At 38.8% G+C, this 22352-nt stretch overlaps 1 protein-coding gene across 4 annotated transcripts in view; it reads left to right on the forward strand.

Annotated features, from left to right (window-relative positions):
• MYO16 (myosin XVI) overlaps positions 1 to 22352 on the forward strand; it is a 598386-nt gene that overhangs the window by 381614 nt on the left and 194420 nt on the right. For all 4 annotated transcript variants that reach the window (XM_023621818.2, XM_023621819.2, XM_023621821.2 and 1 more), the window contains exon 20: positions 155 to 296. In XM_023621818.2, coding sequence (XP_023477586.1) covers positions 155 to 296 — 142 coding nt within the window. The remainder of the gene's footprint in view (positions 1 to 154; positions 297 to 22352) is intronic.

Consider the following 22352-nt stretch of genomic DNA (forward strand, 5'->3'; position numbering starts at 1 on the left):
CTAACAGAGACCTCATTTATTAGCGCCATAATATATTTTTTAACATCTTTTGATGTATACGGAGGTATGAGGGATAAGTAGAAGATGTAGTTTCATTTGCTTCCAAATGAAGGCACCCTTGTTCTTATGCCGCCTCTCCTTTCTACTATTTTAGGAGACACAATCATTCGGCGACATACTATAGAGATGGCTGAATTTTACCGGGATCTCCTGGCCAAGTCCCTGTACAGTCGTTTGTTTAGCTTTTTGGTGAATACCATGAATTGCTGCCTCCACGGTCAAGACGAGCATAGCAGGTAGGTTGATGGACCCTGGTCCTCAGTGTTACTCCTTCATGGCCAACTTAAAAGGCTCACTCTTAAGGATGCTTCATAGTGCAGACTGACCCATAAGTTAAACCACCATTACAACATTTTATTTTAACAAGGTGATCTTACTTGAGAGTTTTATTGACTATTTTTGAGAGATTTAATCCCCTCCTCCACACACACACACACACACACACACACACACACTGATGAATTAATCAAATCGTCTCTCGTGTATATATATATGGCTCTTGGAGTACCAAGAAGTATAAAAAAATTTATAAATCTAGGATGAAGGCAGTCCAAGAATAGCTAAAGCATTTAAGTTTGTTGAGAAGCCCATGTCTTTCTCAGAACCAATTTGATGATTTTTTTCGGATGGTAATTCTTTCTGTTTTCTTCTCCTATTTTGTGGATTATCGACAAAGGGTCTCTATGGTAATCATTTTGACTCATAGCCTTAATCATCTTTAAGCAGTAGCTTTTCAGAGCTATTTGATCATCTAAAGATTATAGATCTCTGTAGCATCTTATCAATGGAAAACTTCGTTAGTATTCTTGTCGCTAATAATGACCTTGAGCAAGCCATTGAAAGCAAAATTGCATCCAGAAGTCTTCACACGTATGCTTGTCTTTGAATAAAACCTTTTGAGAATTTCTTTGTTGTCCATATAGACTTCTTCAACAAATTCCTGAAAATTACTGCCTTTAGAAGTTTCTTGGAAAACATTAGAACTAACACGTATTAATGGGAAAGTTTTTAAATAAATATAGACATCTCAGAAGATTTCAAGGACAAAGAGATACTAAAATTCTCGTTAAAATATACACATATAAAATCCCACAGCACATTGATCAGCATATTCCATATAGAGTCTGTCATTTGAGGTGTATCATCACCTGTATTTTAGCAGATATACCTTAGTATTTAATATGGGGAGGATTCTTGATTTTATTATTTCTTATTATCAATTAATTTGTGATTTTCTTTTAAATATGAAGAATATTCACAGAATGATACTAATATGATAAATCTACCAAATTAATCTTGTATAAACTATTGGCTGATCTGCTGAAGTAGACTGAAAAAATTAATATATAAATCTAGCTGCACACAGAAACTTTTAGAAAATTTCCATTTGACATTTAAATCTTACAGAGCCTTAAATTTATATATGTGAAAAAACTTGTGCCTAGTCTAGATTTTTGACTAAACACACACATAGAAAAAAATACAAACATAAACCTTGGAAAACACATTCTTTCCCTTTCAGGGGGAATATTGCCACTGTGTCAATGTGTACATTTATGATGTTAGTCTCATCTTTTAAAATTCTTTACTAAGTAAATGAATAAGGATAGGTATTAGTGGGAAATTAGAAGTGAATTAATGTATTATATGTTTAACTTCTGAGAGACAGTATTCTTATTTGAATTGTAACTCCCATTTTTTCCTTTCTATTTCTCCCATGGGTCACCCAAACCTGAATTTAAATCCCGAAATAATGCAAAGAAAGGTTATGTTTGCAATATTTCTAACTCATTGAAATTCATGGAAAGCTTAAGGTTTTTCAGATTTACAGACCCATTTCCTAAGTCACAGAAAGGTCTCAAAATTTGGATAAACTTAGAATGGGCTTTCATTGCCTATGAATCCTTAATTTTTTTGAAACGTTGTAATCATGTCAAAAAATATTATATAAAAAATATATATCCCCATGGTTAAGTTCAGCAAACACTCGATGTTGATGGGAAATATTTTCCACATTATTGTTTTTGTATATTTTGCATGAGAGAATAAATATGAATAAGATATACACTAACAAGTTATAAAGGGAAAACAAGTGAAATTGAAGCAGAGGAAATATTTGTTCTTGTAATGCTGTATTCATTTCCTGGATTTAAAAAGATCCTATTTTTTCTACCTAGATTCCAAATAGGTCACTTCTAGATGAAAATCTTGGCATATAATGCAGGAGAAGCTGAAGATTAGTTAATTAAGATGAGCAAAAGTGGTGGCCAAGATTGCCTGGCCGAAGTTGAGTCAGTAAGGGTAATGAGCGGACCTCTACCAGCCTGTTGGCTGCCATGGTCGTGATTTCTGTGCAGGCTGCCTGCATTGATGCCGCAGGCTGGGGACTAACTGGCCAGGCAGCTTTTATTCCAGGGCCACATTTAGTGCAGAAATTGAAACACACTCAAACTTTATTTATGAGGCTTAGTTGAGAATGATTTGGTCCAACTCGGTAAAAGGAATAATGATAATAATATAATGCCTTCTATTTGTTTAAAACTTCATTGTTCTCAAAGTGTATGCATATTAATTACCTTCAGAAGAAATCCTGTTGAACAGCTAAAAAGACACATTTTCTTGTTGAAGAAACAAAGGCTCTAGGAAATTGGGATGCGTGGACCACAGCCTGCTTCTTCAGTCCCCCTTCCAATGCTCTTCCCTTTGAGAATCTCTATAATAATCAGAGTTTTAGTGTTTTAACTATTTTCTGAGACTTTTCTGACTCCTAAAGCAAAGGATATTATATATCTTTTAACTTTGTATCAGAATGTGATCATTGTAAGACATTAGAATCCACTGTAAGGCCAGCACAGTTGTGCTCTTTCTGGCCTCACCCTGTTCTCCCCACCCTGACAGACCGCCAGCTGCCTCCACGCTCCCTGGGTCGGTCACCTGCTTGCCAGCTCCTCCCCTCGGTCGCTGCCGTTCCCTCCCTGCTGCTTCCAATACCCACCTGTTCAAATTTGCTCAGGGCTTTCATGGTCTTTTGGGGGGATTCCCTAAGAACACTCACTTTCATGTCTAATTCTTAATCAATTGAGAAATAAGACCGTGGGGTAAGGCCTATGGGAGCCCAGACACCAGTTCCCTGAGTGATCCAGCAGACACGACAGGACATGGCTCTCCTGGGAGGAGCTGCCTCTGACCACCGCGCCCACAGTTAGACTGACTTGCCCGTGTCCCCATGGGCACACGGGTGGGCAGGGCCTGAGCACGGTCGGGAGGAGCAGGGCCGCCTCGGCTCCATGAGGGGCCAGCGAAGGGCAGCTCTGAGCCAGCCTGCCCTGGTCACCTCCCACACTGTCGAGTGGAATAGGTCACCCCACTGGGGGCCAGGAGAGTCACAACTGGCAGAGCTTCTCTTCATGAAAGGAAACACTGGGCCAGGCATGAGCATCTCCAGCTGACAAATGTGAGTGTTAACGTCCAGTCAGCAGACTTGAAAGATGCAGTAAAGTAGGTGGGCTTTGGGCTTCCTATTCTGAGTTACTCGGGCCTTTTTCCCTAGTGTTGTTGAGAAGATGTCTGCACCTGTCTTGTCAGACCACTAGATATGTGGGATACCCTTGTGGTTTATTCATAACTTGCTATCGTTCACATTAAACTGATAATATTTAACTATTAACATCTGATTTTAAATAATATCAAATAACTTCTAAGTTTGATCTTATTTTCATAGTATTTTTTGGCTCCAACTCCTCTGTGAATTGTCAGCTGACACCCAATGATGAGCATAGGCATAAACATGCTTAGTGTTTAAACCATATGGAGATCCATACGCAGATTCCTATAGCTTCGTATGTGGGAAATTGACAACCACTAAGGACACTAGGGACATTGACCTTCTATTCCTTTCTTCACTGGCCAGTTTTTACTCAGTGAATCCAGAGGGATGCTGTCCAGGCCCTTCCTGGGGGTATGGCCCTTCTCCCTAAGGAGAAGTCTTTCCTCAGATGCTTCATTCATTGCAGACAGACAGCGTTGTGTTGTGGTCTGCTCGTTCCTTTCAGGAATCGTTAAGATGATTGCAGCGTTTCTTCTCCTCATTAAGTTAGCCTATTTGATCAGGAAGCAGCAATATCCTGGACTATAGGATTTTCCCGCTTCCTAAGTGAGCTCCATCACCTGTCTGTCCTGTGATAGCAGATACAGTGTAGAAACTGTGGGACTGTTGACTCCTCTCTGTCAAAGCACCTCTCTGTAGCTCTGACTAGGATCCTTTCCAGGGTCTAACTGCTGGGTTCCAGAACATCACCTTAAGAACAAATTTTATGACATAGGGAGGATTCTGACAAAATTTCTTTAATATCTCTACTCTTCCATGGTTTATTTTGCCTCATTATTATAGAAGTCGTTTGTGATATTGGTTGGCTGTTTTTAATATAACATTCAAAGTGGAAAGGCTTGCTCTTAAGTATTTGTTGTTCTTTTACTTAATAAACTTAAACCTTTGAAAAAGGTAATTAGAGACACATTAAATTCACCTTTGATCTGAAAAAGTTGCGTGATGAACAATATCATATTGGCCACAAGAAAAGCGTTTGTTTTTTCGTTGCATCAACCTTCTAACTAGGGTTGTTCACAACTTTTCAAACATGTAGTGGTATTATTACTTATTTTGGAGGAACCACTATATTAAACAGGTGCGATTTTCAGTATGAGGAAAACACGTTTTTCTGTCTCACTTTCCTTTAAAATTTGTTCAGTGAGGATAATATTTTTCTGGCCCTGAGAAAAAACATAGATTGGTCCCAAGACTTTTCTACTCTCTTTTAAATAAATTACAATTCTATGAATCTGTACATCCCCAAATATCTGGTATTTGAACAGAAATTGTCCAATGATGAGCATTCTCCTCTCTCCCTCGCAGTTAGGCCTGTGGTGGCAGCTGACTGCCTTCCAGGAAGCGAATGAGGTGGGCTTCTGCACCCAGCCTGTAGGCTGTGCCTTCAGCTCCCGTGGGAAGTGGGGGCAGGAGCAAGGAAGGGAGGGATATCTTGGCTCGCTGATATCTGGGGGCTTCCCTAGAGAGGAAGATAGCTGTCTCTGACCCTTCTGTTGGCTTCCTCATGGATTCCCTCTGCTGGACCCCACCTCCTGCAGCCCTTGAGATGTGAGAAGGGGGTTCGTTCCTGCATTCATTGCCCCCTCCTTTGCCTGTGGCTCAGGGCAGTCCATTAGACATGGGCTCACGCCACAGGTAGCTTGAGTCCCCACACCCTCCCAGGTGTGCCTCTTGGCCAGGATTCTCTGGGTTAAGGGCAAGAAGGATTTGGGAATGGACAGAGACTTGAGGGGTCGCAGACATTTCAGTTACCCACTTTTTATAATTGTTCAACAAATGATACGCTCTAAACTGCATTTGACTTTTATAAGGGATATTATCCGTGTGATTCTGAAATGAGATAAATGGTTGGAGATTCTTAGTAAAATGTAATGAATAATACCTTAAGTTTTCTAAAAAAATTATAAATAATTTTACAACCTCTAAAATTGGACCTGTTTCATGATGCAATGCTTATATCCCCAAGATTGAATTATGAATGTTAAATTTAAAATTATTATCTTTTCCTGAATTGACACCTTCATCAGAATTTTGGTACAAGCTTCACTACTGCAGAGCACCCACAGGTTAACACCATCTTGGGCAGGCAGAGGGGTTAGGAAACTGTGGGGGACTTCTCCAAGTGTCTCTAGACACCAAAACCTACTGTTTATTTCCACTCATTTCATCATGAGTTGTGAATACCATGGTTTATATATGGGGACGTTTAAGAAATATAACCTGTTTATCATTGCCCTTTTTACCATTGGAAACACCCTAAGAATAAATAGACTGAGAGTTATAAAAAGGTGAAGTTTAAGAGATAACCCAATAGAGGGATGTTGAAGATATACTTTATTTGTTCATTCATTTGTTCGTTTATGTCTGCATGTCCTGAAATCCAGGTTTTTGTAAGGCACAATTTGACATGTAAATATAATATGGTCAATAAATTGAGTTTCAAGCATACATATGGAGATTTTTTTGATTGTCATTGAGCCTTCAGTTGTTTAAGTATGCTTATATTATACTACATTCTTATAATATTTTAGCTGACCTAAGCATAAACATTGAAAAACTTTGTGATTAATTACATTCAGCTTCAATGAGTTAGAGAAACCTTAGGATAGTTCTCCAAATGTCCTCTGACACCAAAACCTATGGTTCATTTCAACTCATTTTTGTTGTGAGTTCTCATGTATCCACGCCTCTTCCTTTGACACCTGGTTGGAGAACTTGGGTTGGCTTCCAGGTTTCTCTGAGGATAAATGCGATGCTGCACATGAGGTTTTCAGCACCATGCCTAACTCACTGTAAAATCATCGTGGCTGTGGCTGGAAAGAAGGCTTCTTGGTTCTTGGTGGTGTATCTAAGGAGAAGGGAGGGTTATAAAAAGTGCAGATGGACAACATGTTGGAAACCCAAGATATAGTCTCTCTCTTCCATTTAATTTTGGTTCAGTAACCCTGTTTGAGTTGGAGAGTAGCAAATAGAGGAATTATTTTTTTAGAAATAGCAATGTCACTCTTCACATACACTACCAACACATAAGGGGTGTTCCCTATGTTTGCTCAGTCTTGCTTTGTGATAAGTAGTGATAATGGGTTCGCATTGATCGGTTTCCACAGTCCTTTCCTTTCTCTTATGACACACTGTGACACATTTGCAGAATGCCTGACTAGGGTCCAGAGCACGGGTTGTGGCCTTTCGTTATTGCAAAAATAAGGTCCACATGGGTTGGAAAACATGATATTTCTCAATCAGTAGGGGTTCCCTGAGGAAAAAAATCCCATGGAAGGACACCAATTCCTAACTGTGGACAGGTGAGTAAGTGGTGCCTGGACCCAGTAGAAGAAGCATTGGACGAACAGGGAACTGGTGCTGTGTAGACATGTGGATCCTATGGACACCTGGAACCAGGTGGGAGAAGGTTGTCAAGCTGGAATGAAGGCTCCGGGCTTTAAATATGAAAGTGATCGTGGGAGGCATGCGGTCACCATGCTAGGCAGTGTCTAGAGTCTTTGTCCTTCAATCTATAGATTGAGATTGATTATGGAGAGAGAAAAGAAGACTGTTGAAAAAAATATCACTTGCAAAATTTGTCAAACTATTAAATCTTGCCTCTCCCACCCAGTATAACTGTAATATTGTTTACATAACAGAAGAAAGTATCAAACAGATATATCAGTGAGGAGCCTGGACTGTTTTAAAGAGCCATTGAAGCTTCTTTCCTTAAAATTTTTTTTTTAAATCCACATATCAACTCAATGATTTAATTTCTGAAACCATCAGTAGGATATTTTTTGCATCTTATCCTGTTTCTAAATTCTCATAGTTTGATTATAAGGAAAGTGATTTTGTTAGTCAGTAGGTAATGTCCTAGGTGTCCAGAAAGATTTGTATAAGCACATTTACCAAATGGCCTGTGTGTTCCCCAACCGTCTTGTCGAGGTCATTGTAAAGATCGCAATGTCAACAGAGGAAGCAGCTTCCCAGTGTCCCACAACTAAAGACTAATTCTCTGAAATGAGAAAAAAAGAACATGTCCAGTAGAACATAAATTTCAGGTCCTATCACCGTACCAGGTGAACACATTCCTCTCCAGCATCTGACAACATTTCAAAGAGTGTTAGCATCTCAATGAATATAGAGAATCTGCACTAATAAGTCGTGACAAACAATTTAATATCCATCTTCAGAAAAATTGCACTCTTTCATCAGGTGAGACTTGCTATTCTTTCTTAGTTAGAGGGGACAAATATTTCATATAAGGAAAAATAATGATAGCCTTGAAGAGTTCTTCAGGCTGGGTTAAAAAGAAATCCCACATCAGCATTTTGGGGAATCTGTATTGGTCTGAAGACCATCTTACTGACTGGCAGAGAGGCGAATCCTGACCCCGGTGCTCTGAAATGAAAGGATGGTGAATTAACTGGGTTCGGAGGACATATGATTGATTTAAGTTTTCATTTGGTAATTCTCCTTAGTTTTGTTCTACTGAGAATTCAGTTCATATATTATTAGTTTTGAATATTTAGTGGTATATATGCACATATTTGTTGAATTTCCAAGGATTTTAAACAGAGGAGAATATTTTTGCTGTTTATGTTGAAGTGATAGCCAAACTTCTTATGACTTCCGTTTGTCTCTCATTGACGCTGGCAGGTAGTACTTAACGTCCTTATGCAATGTTGTGGTGTCTCTCCATCTTCTTTAGGTCAACGTCCAATTTGAGAATCTATTAAATGGCATAAACACGCACACACATACACAGCTTTCCATATAATTTCTGAGGATTAATAGACCCCCCTCCAAAACAAGGACTCTTTGTACCTGTAGTATAATTTGTTGATTACGGAAATGAATCAGTTCTGAATGAATACCTTCAATGTGGCTCAGTCTTCCGTTAAGTCTTGAGGATTTTTAAGTCAAAATATTCCTTTATAATCATTTTGTTGTTGACCTTTTTTTAATTAAAAATTCTTTCTAAATTTAGATAAAATCTGTAATTTTTAAAAACATAGACAGATGCCTCCTAATAGATAAGTAACATAATTTTTAAAACACAAATATGACAGTAAGTATGTTAATCTATTTTGTGAGATAATTTTTAGTCGGTTTTCAGGTGTAATCGAGTATTTGTCAAGGATCTTGTGCATTAGCAACTGAAAATCAGAAACTTAGTTGACAGTGCTCTGGGGGACCTGACGATGGAGCTCGTGGGGAGCGTCGTTCTGCTGCACTGCAGGCAAGCTATCCAAAACGTCTTCTGGGTTAGGGTTTATACCTACACTAATTGCACAGATTACCTATAAATACTTCACCTAACATCTTATGACAGCTTTCAAATTCCATCCGTAGACTGTTTTTTGCTTTCTATGCAGGAGGTTTTGTCACTACTGATACAGAAAAGATTACCCATCTTCACTGTGAAACCCTTGGTCTGCTTATTAAATACAGCAGCAGTTGGGAGTGTATTGGTATGCTTTAGACTTTAGGACACTATTATTTTATCAAAGTGTAATCAGTTTTTAGCAATGCATTGTATGTCTGGGATCTGGAGTTTCAGGGGCTCACAGCGCTGTTGTGGCCCTTTCACCATCTCTGCGTATTTCACGGGATGCATAAGCCTAAATTCAAATCAGGTGTGTGTGTTTGTATGTGTGTGCGTGTGTGTGATTATTTTGTTCTTAAATTATTTAACCAAGAGGCTTTTAAAAACTGTATCAGATGCATGCAACTTATGACTTTTTAAAAGAACTGAAATGTAGCCATAACAGTTATAAATAGTTCTTAAAAAATATAATTTCGGGACCAGACAAGTGGCATGGTGGTTAACTGTGCATGCTCCACTTCAGTTGCCCAGGTTCGCAGGTTCGGATCCCGGGTGCAAATCTAGCACTTCTTGTCAAGCCACGCTGTGGTGGCATCCCACATAAAATGGAGGAAGATTGGCACAGGTGTTAGCTCAGGGCCAATCTTCCTCACAAAAAAGAAAAAAAATGTATAATTTGGGGCCAGCCCAGTGGCATGGTAGTTAAGTTCCTGTGCTCTGCTTCCATGGCCTGAGGTTCACAGGTCCAGATCCTGGGCGGGGACCTGCACACCACTCATCAAGCCATGCTGTGGCAGTGTCCCACATACAAAGTGGAGGAAGATGGGCACAGATGTTAGCTCAGCGCCAATCTTTCTCATTAAAAACAAACAGTATAACTCGTCTTAGCTTTTGCAAGGAAATGATGTCAATTGGACAGGTTAACTCTTTGAGTTAAGAGTTTGAAGATTAATCTCCTCCAAGGGTGGCAGCCATTGGGAGCATCCAAGATGATGAGAACTGTCCTTCGCTGGGACTTGAAAATCTCAAAAGGACATAACAGCTTAATTACTGCCCGCCACGCTGCCTTACAGACAGGTCACCTCTGCTTTGGAGGAGGGCTTGCCACCATTCCCTCCAACAGGAGGGTTAGAGTAGGCGGCCTTCTCCTGCTTCTTGAGTCAGAAGGTTAGGGAGGATTTTATTGAAAAGAAGCAACATGATTTTTCAGAATGTATGCATTCAGAATGTGTGCCCCCCAGCCCCCAAATACAGAACGGAACTTGTGTAATTGTCACCTGACTCCACAGTCAAGTGTTGTCTGCCCTTTGGGACTACCTGCATCGCTGACGAGATGACCTGCAGGGATTCTCGACAGCGTGGGGTGGGGCATGGCTCAGCGACCATTGAAAAGCAGAAGAATATTAAGATTGATTGAAATATTTTTGCCAAACCACACACATCTCACCCATAATGCTCAAGGAATCACAGTGAGAGTTTTCAATGCCCCTCAGGTTTTTTGAGGCTGAAATAAACTAGGATGTGATCTAAATGGTTAACTAGGTGATAGAAAAGCAGATTAAGAAAAACATGTCTAGAAATTAAATGTTTTTTCACTGTTATTTTGATAGTAAAATTGGAAATTAATTTCCCCAGGAAAACATCTGACCATGTGATGTATTTAAGATCACTTGAGAATCCTAAGTAAAATCTCATTCTCTCGCTCCCTCATTTGATATATACTTTACAAATTGCTGTTAAGAGTTCATAAAAGGTCATAGAGATTGTCTGTCTTTATTGACGAGACACAAAACTGGGAAGAAGTGAAACTTGCTTCTCATTCGGGGATTGAACGTGTAAACGAGTCCAATTAAAAACCAAATGTTTACTCTACTTATTAGTTTCATCTTTGTCCCTTAGGACTTTATTGCAATGGTTATAAAGATTTAAGCTCTTTAATGGATATTACAAATTAAAAAGATATCTGTGAAAAAGATAATCTAAAACTCTAGATCATCACTTCATAGGTAATTAAGAGTTGGAAAAATGATATTTTGTGTATTATCTTAGTTGTAATGTAAAGTATTTAATTCTTAATAAATGAATTTATATTATTAATTCCCAAATGCCTCACAGAAATACTAAAACACCTGCAATGCATCTATGTGAAAATAAAAATAGACTTCTTATCTAGATTTTTCCCCCTACTTAACATATGATATCTTTCTTCAATAACTGTCTTTATTTTGGGGGAAAAGATTTCGTAGTCGAGAAGAGTACAAAGGGTTATGGTCAAGTCACTCACTTACCTACTATTTAGAATTCGCATTATTAACATTCGTGACTTTTGCTTCAAATTTTTATTAACGTAAAGAAATAGACAATTGCAGCTAAAAGCTGAAGTTCCTTTTGTTTTTCAACATAGTTGGATTCCTCTCCTTCACACCCTATGTAGAAGAATATCATCAATTCTGTGCAAATGTTCCACAATTTGTTCTTTTATTTGTCTATATAATGGTTTTTCATAACAAATAGATAACATTCTGAGTCATTAAGAATTAACGCAATGCTCTCATAATGCATTTTCTGTTGCACTTCTCTTTTTACCTCCACGTGGTTTTTGAGATTTAACTATATTGATACCTGAAGAGCAAACTAATTCTTTGTCACTGCTGCATTAATTCCCCTGGACAAAGAAACCACGATATCCTCATCTCTCTCCCTTTTGATGGACCATTAAGACTCTTTATATTTTTTTTCTCAATTGCAAACAGTGTTGCATCCTTATACGTGTCTCCTGAGATATATGTTTAGAATTTTCCCTGGGGCACATATTTAGTGGCGAAATCGCAGGGAGAGCATTAATTTGCGTTTCCCTGATTACAAGTGAGGTTGAATGCTGCCGTGCAGGTTCTGACTGCCCCGTGGTGGCGTGCCTGTGAAGGCACGGTGAGAACTGTTTGGTTATACAGAGCCGTCTGACTTTAGGGTCTCATCATAGACACTTTTCCTCCTCCAAGGTCATCTTACACTTTTTCCTAAAACCTTCAAATTTTCAATACATTAGGAATTTATTTTTATTTATATGATGAATTGATATAATTTTATATTTTTCAGTCAGATATTCAATTATCCCTATCCCATTTATTAGAAATGCTTTTTCACCCCCTCCTGATTTTTAATCTATTTGACTAAAACTGTATTATCAATAATATATTGTTTTAATAAGTAAGTTCTCATAATAAGTTCTTATATTTCTTATTTGTTTTGGTTGTCCCTGGGTCTTTACTTTTGCATGTGAATTTTATAACCACTTTGACTCAGTCCATAAAAAGAAATTCTTTGGGGATTTTGACCAGAAATACACTTAGAGGTTAACATGGGGAGAATTGGCCTTTTTAGGCTATTGATCTTTCTCTTCCACAAATATATATTTCTATTTATTTCTATATATTTCTATTTATTCATGTATATTTTATTCCTCAAATAATGTTTATATTTTTAATCAATTTATTGCATGTTTTTACTTGATTTTTTTTCTACATGCTTTGTGCTTTTTGTTGTTCTGATGAGTGATATTTTCCTATTACATTTTAATTTGTTTATTGGGACACTCAGTGTTGAATTTCATATCTTGATCTTGTATCTAGAAACCCTGCTGACTTTTCTTATTAGTTCTAATAATTTTCCTGTGGAATATCTTACTGTTTTGTAATGTAAATAATCATAATTGTCTTTTTTCTCTTTGTCGTATCATATCTCATTTCTTCTTCTTATTTTATTGCATTGGCTAGCACTGCTGATATAATTGGGATAGTGGATATTCTAGTCTTGTTTCCAAACTAATGTACTACCTGTAAATATTTGCCAGTAAGTAATCTGCTTACTTAGAGTTCCGGTACATAATCTTTACTAAGTATTTTCAATCATGGATGGCTGCTAAGTTTTATCCAGTGTTTTTCCTTTACCTTAATAGGTAAGGATTATTGTGGCAATTCTCTCCTTTTCTTTACGCATGTGGCAAATTGTATTGATGTATATTTTTTAATATCGAATAATTATTCATTTATACTGCAAACTCTATTTGGTTATGATGTACTAGATTCAATTTTCTAGTCTTTATTTAGGATGTTTGCATTTATTTTCATTAGTGAGATGAGATTTTATTTTTTTTTCTTCTTACAATCCTTTGCTATCAAGTTTATGTTAAAGAGTAAATTGAATAGCTTTCTCTGTTTTCTTCTCTCTAAAATTATTTATGATAATGATGATGATGTGTGCCTTGAATGTCTGGTGAAAACCCTAAAATCTTTTGGGGAGGTGGAGGGAAGACTGACTTGGGTATACTAATTATTTTAAAGTTTATAGGTCTAATCAGATTATTTTGCTTCTTTTTTGTCATTTATATTTTCCAGAAAATTGTCCACTTTAAGATTTTAAATGTATTCACCAACTAAATCACGGCTTTGTTTTCTAATCCTTCAAAGTCTCTTGCAGCTGTAGATTGACAGCTCTTCATTCCTGGTGTTGTTTATTCAGCCTCTGCCCCAATGTCATTGATAAGTCTTCCTTGAAACTTGCCTGTGAGAATTATTTAATCTTCAAAAATCAATTTTTTTGTTTTGTTGTCATTTATCACGTTTATGTTATTTATTTTACTGATTTCTGCAGTTTTGCTATATCCCTATTTTGACTTTCTTTGAATTTTTCTTTTCTTTTTTGTTTTTTTGTGACTTTCTGAGTGGAATGTTTGTTTCGTATTTTCTGATGATTTTGTTGACCTTGAGTCTGTAACGTGTCTCCTGAGTCCTTCTTAGTGCGTCCCAGATGCTTTATATGTAGCAAGTTCCTTTGTTATTTAGTTCTAAATATTTTGTCTTTATGTTGTTTCAGAGATAAAATAACAAGCAGTTTGTCAGAAAAATAAATTTGACACACCATGTTTTTCCCTCCTTCATCTAAAGTGGGGAGTTTTTTTCCCATTAAATAATGAGATTTCTTTGATTCTTATGAATTTGGTATGAGTGACTTCTATTTCTGCATAGGCTTATTGAAATGACGGTGCTTATTGCCATGACAACCCAAACTACACAATTTAGCAAAATATCTGAGACAAAACCTGCTTTCTAAATAATTCTCCTTCTGCTCCATTTCTTTACCAAAACACCCATATGTATAATAATTTCCTAAAGAGCTAAGAACCTTTTCTCTGTAATTGTACATTTGTTTTTCATTATTTTGTGAGATCTATTTTTATTTCAAATACAAGGATCCAGAGGAATAAAAAATCTCAGAGTTTTACCAAGGCATCGTGTACGTTATAATACTCAAAAATAATTTTAAATTGCCACACAATAAATACAAAATAATGGTTAAAAATTTACCACTCCTTATTATGTTAAGTGAAATAAGCCAGATAGAGAAAGACAAACTCTGTATAATTCCACTCATATGTGGAAGATAAACAAACACATGGACAAAGAGAAGAGCTTAGTGGTTACAGGGGGCAGGGGCGTGGGGAGTGGGCACAAAGGATGAAGGGGCCACCTATAAAATGACTGACCAATAATAATTTACAACTGAAATTTCACGATGTTGTAAACTATCGTAACTTCAATAAAGAAAAATTTACCACTCTTATTATAAAAATTACCGTATATTATTCACACAATAGTGGCTAAATTTAAATATTAATCTGATAATGTGATACATTGTTTCAAGAATGGTGTAGCTTATTGGATCAATAAAGAACTGTATACTTTTCCCTTAAGTACGTATTTTCAGGAGATGGAAGAAGAAAGAGATTTGTCAGATCTATGAGAAAATGACTTTTTAGAATCAAACAGTAGTTGTTTTTCCTTTTTGATAATGACTGTTATGTGATTTGCAAATATTATTTGAAAGCCAATTAGATTCCATAAAATGTGTAAGAAAGTCAATGATTTATACAGCTAATAAGAACCTTCTAGCATTCTACTTATCCAGCTCTTTCTTGAGCCAAGAATGCAGAGGCTAAAGCTTGTGTATTTTATACAAAGGATAAAATTCATTGCACTGCTGGCCATGCCCACTCTCTTGTTTCATTTCTAACTGGGGAAATGCATTTGGCCTCTTTTCAACCTCCTGATAACCTGTCCTGCTCAACAGAGTTAACCAAATCTGTATTTATTATGCTCCTCCGTGCCTGTCATTGGAGCATAGCAGCAGTTCTGCCAGAAAAAATAATGCTGCAGTATCGTTCAGAAATGAGAGCAGAGTGTCCCATTCCGGCTCTGGGTGACCCTGCTTCTGGTGAAGAAAACACCAGGAGGGAAATGTCAGAACCACAATTTAAATTCTGTTTGCCTTTTTCCCGTATAATTTTCTAGTTGAGGAGGATGTGCTTTTCGACTGAGGGACATTTTTAGTTTTTTTCAGCTCCTTGCTTTTCACTTTTCTCTCTTCCCATGCTGTCTTATTCAAAAGGCATTTTCCAAGCCCGGCTTCTGTCCGTTTGCCGAGGTGATTACGTGGTGAGGGGCCGTTGTTGTGGTTTCATTTACTGGATATCACCTAGAAAGGAGCGGGGCTTTCAGCTGCGGATCATTGCAGTTAATATTGACCTTAGCCAAGAGGCAGGTATTATCTTTTTCAGATAAAGAAACTGGAATTCAGAGAGGTTAAGTAAGTGGCCCAAGTCGCAGAGCCAGGAAGTGATGGACTTGGAGTATGAACTCCAATATGCCAGACTTAAAACCTGAGTTTCTCAGAAAATGCCTCCCACATTGAAACTGTTGGAAGTGTGATACAAAAGCATAGTTTTAAAGCTAAATTTTAAAAATTAACCTTTTAAAATATATGTGATTTCTTTATTTCAATCTATGGACATGTTCCTGAGGACAAGACTGTTCTCTGTTCCTTCATATCTGGGTCTTCAGCATCCAGCACAGTGCTTTGCAAAACGAGGTGCTCAGTGCATGTTCACTGAAAAGGTGAATGAGCTAATAAACGGGTTACTTAAAAGCCGCTCTCAAGAGGAGAGGGATTGGTAGATTACAAAAATGGTCCCAATCATTTATTCTTCTCTGAATCCGTGCCTTGCGCAATATGACTTTTGACACTTCTCTTATCAAGAAGTTGTCTGTTTCCTCTCCCTTTGAATTTGAGATGTCCTCGTGACTTGCTTAGCCAAGAGAACACAGCAAAAATGATGATGTGCCAATTCCAAGGCCTTGCACGAATCTGCTTTCTCAGGTTCCTCTCGTCACCACTTTTGTAAGCCCAGGCTCACCCGTGGAAGGTGAGAGACACTGTTAGCCAGCCAATAGCCGGCCAACCCCAAGGCATTTGGGTGAGGTCATCTCAGGCCTGCCAGCCCCCAGCCAGGCTACTCAAGCCCACAAGAGGACTTGTGAACCATAATAACTGCTTACTATTTTTAGTCACTGAGTTTTGGGTGGTTGGTTATCCAGCAACAGCCACTTGCTGCAAGTCACCATCTAATTAATGTAATTTTCATTGCTGCTGCTTTGAACCACGAACTGTGAGTACGGACAAGTGAAGGCGCTTGTTAGAAAGACAGCTTCCCATTTCACAAGTGATTGGAGAGATTCTGAGATTATTCCCTTTTCCCGGTGTTTTCAAACTCTCTGCTCTATCGTCTTCTGGGCAGTAAATTCTCACACTTTTTGGTAATAAAGATTTATGTTTTTCTAAGCTTCCTATTAAATTGCAAAGATATCCAGAAGTGCTCTTTACAATCCTAAATAGTCAAAATCTCATAAAAATGGGGTTTGGGTTCAAACAGAATTCCTGTGAAGGGAGAAAAGGAACTCTATTAAGAAAAGCCTGATAATTTTGTAATGGATACGTGTATCAAGCCCTCATGTTGTACACCTGAAACGGACACAAAGTTGTATATCAATTATATCTCAATAAATCTGGAAAAAGAGAAAAGCATGATAAGTGAAAAGTGGAACAGCACTTTCTCCTGTAGTCTATGGCTAGTGGGTTCAAATGCTGTGTGGATTTCATTTTCGTGTATGTACAGTAAGGTCAAGTACATGGTAGTTAATTTATGTATTTAGTAATTTTGTCTTTTAGTTTGGTTTTAATTTTTTTTTAATTTTTCCTTCTTCTCCCCAAAACCCCCAGATGCATAGCTGTGTGCCCGTAGTTGTGGGTCCTTCCAGTTGTGGCATGTGAGACGCCCCCTCAGAATGTGAAGAGCGGTTGCCGTGTCCCCACCCAGGATCTGAACTGGTGAAACCCTTGGCCGCCAAAGTGGAGCTCGTGAGCTTAACTACTCAGCCGCGGGGCCGGCCCGGTTTTAATTTTTTGAAAGGTTAATAGGAAGCAGGAGATCTGGATTCCTGAGGCTGGCCCAGTGGCATAGTGGTTGAGTTTGTGCACTCCACTTCAGTGGCCCTGGTTCACAGGTTCAGATCCCCGGTGTGGACCTCACACCGCTCCTCAAGCCCTGCTGTGGTGGCATCCCACATAAAATAGAGGAAGATTGGCACAGATTTTATCTCAGTTACAATCTTCCTCAAGCAAAAAGGGGAAGATTGGCAACAGATGTTAGCTCAGGGCCGGTCTTCCTCATCAAAACAAAAAAAAAAAGAGATCTGGTTTCCTGTTCTGAGCCTACACTTATCATTAATGAAATCTTTAGTAAGACATTTATGTCTTGTGAATTTTAATTTTCTCAATCTCTAAAATTGTGATAATCTTATTTCAATTTTCCTACAAAAGGAGGCCTGGCTCACGTGTCTCTCTGGCTTGGTTTTGGCTTCGAGACGTCAGAGTCAATCATCCTTAGTCAGGGTACATTGGAAAACCTCAGCCATACCCAAATATCTGGTGTTCTTAAAATGTATTCTGTTGGAAAAATTGGACCAACTGGTAGTTTACCCCAGAACCCAGTTTTCTGATTGGGGTGGCTGAAGTCACAATGATTTAATGTCACATGTTCTTTGATTTTTGTTTTGACAATTTAAAAAAAAAAACCCTTTTTCATTGATATGGTCCTCCAGACTGCCAGTAATATTTGGATTTTTAGTGAAAATTATGTGTATCTCAAGGCCAAAGATGAAATCAGAACAATAAAGGTAAATTGTAATTTTCTAAATTGTTTTGAGGTGTAGAATAAAGATGCCATGCAGAGAAATGTCAATATCCTTTTTCCAGAAACAAATGCCAAATATACTATTGATTTTCTCTCCTTTCTCTCCCTCTCTCTCCCTCCTCCTCTTCCTCCTTTCCTCCAATACATTTCTCCATCTGAATCTTGCATCAGAACCGCGGAAGGAATAAGATATTTTACAATAGGACAGTGCTTTAGAGAGCATGTTCTGTGGATTAGTCCAAGAAGTTCAGAAAACAAATAAAAACTTTCAATGAAGGGGCTTCCTATGGTCAAGAAAGGACTGTGCATTGTCTTGGAGAGGCACAAAGCACAATGTGCTGAGAAGCTTTGAACTAAAGATAAGAGCATCCAGGTCTAGTTGAGCATAGAACTGAGGACACGCTGGGGAAACTGTTCAGTAGCCAGTATAAAAAGCTGAAGGAGCGCTGGAGCCTGAAGCTGCCTGCCTTGGTGGACTGGGGATCTCCTGCCAGGCTTAGTGTGCAAGTAATTCACTGTTACTAAAGCTCGGAGTTTCCCAAATAGACTGAAAGCTGCTTGGGGATGGGCACCATTTCTTACACTCTAACTGTTGACAGGCTGAAGGAAGTAGTGAACCTCCACTATACCTTTTACTTGACAGACTGAAATAGGGAGGAACTATCCATAGACTTCTTCAATTTGCAAGGCAGTTCTTTCGAGTCTTTCATCTCTTTCATTGTCAACAGCTGACACAACTGCCGATCGCATTCTTCCTGCACCGATCTAACATCAAGAAAAGGCAAAACAGGATTAATCAGCCCACGCAAGTTTTCCCCACCAGGAAGAGGTGATTGATTCAGGAATTCCCTTAAATATCCACTAAGTTGAATGACCTGTTCTTAAGGCTCAGCTGGCAACTCCACGTCTTCACTATGGAAATTCTCCCTCTGCAAATGCAACCTCACTACTCTATGCCATAATGGGTGATCTCTGAATTGGTCCTCTCCAACACAGATTATGCTAAAATGCGTCAAATTAAATGGATCCTTGAGTCTTAGGAGAATTGGTAGTACCACTGTTAAGAGGTGAATTTTAAAGCCTGCAGATCAGATAACACCTGTAAATCCTCATAACCTTGACCTAGGTTAGCTCACCTCTTCCATTGGCTCTACCCTAACAAGTCCAAACTCCACAGAAGGGCTGGTACTCCACAGAGAGTCTAGACTTCTGAGTGTGTTGTCACCATCCACAAGCATTTGCCATGGCAGGCTTTCTTTGCAAAGTAGCATGTGCCTACTAGCACTTGTCCACCCATTCACATAGGGTGTTCCCACTTAGGAGAGACTCCATTTCTCCTAATTAGTAATCATAAAAAGGTCTCTTCTTTGAATATCACAGAAAATTGCGGGAGAAGTGCTTTGATGGCATCCTGAAAACTAGGCCCATCCGACCTACCTGGATTATCTAACCCTATTGGGATCCTGCCTTTACTCTGCCTTCTGAGCCACACCCACCTAATAGGGTTTCCCACCTTCTGAGTTTCCCTACATTTTGTCCTGAGAATTCCCTGACTGTCCCTGGCCATATGCCATGACTCACCATTTTCCCTTTGAACCTCAGGCTTGTCAAAAGCCAAACTTGAAATGCAAATACACCTTCCGAGTTCACTCTCCTCTCAAGCCTGTCCTCTGTTTGGTGTGCATGGATCCTTTTAGGGCATGGGTCTCCCAAATGCACTGGATCAGCCTGATGCAAGTCCTGAATCCTGATGCTGCACTTTGTCTCACAATCATCTACCAACTGTCACGGACGAAAAGGAAAGGAGGGACATCTTCTGGATACAAGACTGAAATAAACATTTCCTTGAAAGACAAATAAGCTACAGAATTCTTGCATTTTCATATAGGTTTCAATTTTGACAGTTGCCGATTTATAAAAGATAGTCCAATTTCAAGGATACAGGATCCTAGTTTAGAGGCAGGTAGATATAATACTACTTATTGTACGGCATATGGAATGATATAGTTGGTCACTGACTTTAGACAGCAGGGTAAACCACAAGTAACCTACAGCTGAGTTGATTTTATTTTGTTGTTGTTTTATTTTGCTTTTTCAAAAAGCTTTCAGGCCTGGTGTGCTTCTTCAGTTGCCGTGTGCTCTGAAGGAAATCCATCACCCCTCCTCGTACTGACACACGTCAACAGTGAGGAGCCTCCCTCTAGTTTCTCTCTGACTCAGCTGTCCAGATAACTGGTTGAACGTGAGAACTTACTTCTCTGTACTTTTGTTGGAGGGACTAAAGTCGCTGGTCTGAAGGCATTCCCAGGAAATGCAACTCTGCTTTCAAAGAGCAGTAGGAAGTTGCCAAAAGAGTCAGCAGACATGGGAAGAGGATAGATATAAATCTCAAACATAAATGAAAACAATAATGGGATAAGTACTGCTCTAATGATATTCAACTGCTTGAAGAATGTATTTCCATCTCTTCTTTAACCTCTGGACGGCTCAAACATCTTGTTTATCATTGTCTTTCCTACTGATGCCTTTATGTTAACAACTGGGGCTTGAGCCTCTTGTACTAGCCAGCGTCAACTGTAAGAAAGGTCACTACTCAAACATCATGTTAGGCTCAGCAGTACCAAGGTAAATGTGCATTTGAGGGCATCTCATTTAACAAATATTCAGCTAATAATCTCTCCATCCCCATGCATAGTCATGATCCTAGTGAGCATACGTTTTTGTACTGTTGTATTGAGGTATAACAGCTGACAAGCACATATTCTGGATACAGGTCAATGGACTTTACACGTGCAACAGGACCACATAACATCCACATAGATTGAGGTATAGAATCAATCCAGCACTCTGGGAAGCTTCCTTCATGCACTGTTTTTATGTCTGGCTTCTTTTGCTCAATGCTGTGTATGTGAGATGCATCTAGAATGTTGAGTGCAGCAGGAATTCATTATTATTCTATTCCTGAGAGGTATTCCCTTGTAACAACACGTATAGACAGACCACTAGTTAGTTGTTTGATGTTGATGGGCACTGGGTTGTCTCCAGTTTTTGACTATGTAAATAAAGCAGCCATGAATATTCTGTCTGTGTTTTGTTGTTGTTGTTGTTGTTGCTGTTGTTGTTGTTGAGAAAGATTGGCCTTGAGCTAACATCTGTTGCCAATCTCCCTTTTTTTGCTTGAGGAAGATTGTCACTGAGCTAACGTCTGTGCCAGTCTTCCTCTATTTTGCATGTGGGACACCGCCACAGCATGGCTTGATGAACAATGTGTGGGTCGGTGCCTGGGATCCAAACCCACGAACCCCGGGCTGCTGAAGTGGAGCATGTGAACTTAAACCACTGTGCCACGAGGCAGCCCCCCGTGCGTTTCTTTTAGTGGACCCACACCCTCATTCCCCTGGGTGCATGGAATGTACCAGGAGTGGAATTTCTTAGTCACTCAGCAGGCATGATAGGCTTTAACAGATGAAGCCAAATCATGTTCGAAACTTCCCATTTAAACTGCAAGCAGCAATGTATGAGGGTTCCAGTTGCTCCACATCCAATGCATGCAGTTTTGCATCTGCCTCCTTTATTGTGATAACTATTTATCTGTATTTGTATGCATTCTTCATAACCATCGCTTTTAATAACCGCAGAATACTTGAAGGAGCAGTGATGTCATAATTTACTTAAATAGTGCTATTGTTCTGAAATGAGGGCTGTTTTAGACTAGGAATGTAAGAGTTCATATAAGCTAATAGTTTTAAAAAAAGTAAATTGTGTGGTATGTTGATTCTTGTTTCTAAAGATGCTTTTGGTAACAATACATACATATATATCACTATTGTAAATTTAGCTCATAATGACTGAGGACATATGTTTATTAAAAGTACTGAGTATTAATGCTTTTCAGCTGTAGGTTGTAGCTTTCACTGATAAGAAGAGTTTAAGGGATCTTGTGTTATTTATGGTCTCATTACTCCTGGGGAGACTTCCCTTCCTGGTTTCTCTGCAGTTCAGAATTAGACTTGTTTAAAGGACGAATAATTGGAAGCAGCTTTATGCGAGACCTCATAGGACTTACAGACACAGGGGCTAGTGTCAAACGGCCTGGGTTCAAATCCTGCATCCATCTAATGCCAATGTGTGCCCTTGGGCAACTTAAAACATCGCAGTCCTCTGTCTCAATATTCTCCTCTGTACAATGGGGGTGATTATTGTACTTATCTCATAGGTAGTTCTTAAGGCTAAATGAAGGAAGGCATTTTAAATGCTTCTAACAGCGCTTGGTACACAGTACTCGG

The sequence above is a fragment of the Equus caballus genome, chromosome 17 (genome assembly GCF_041296265.1).
Source record: "Equus caballus isolate H_3958 breed thoroughbred chromosome 17, TB-T2T, whole genome shotgun sequence".
Lineage (NCBI taxonomy): Eukaryota > Metazoa > Chordata > Mammalia > Perissodactyla > Equidae > Equus > Equus caballus.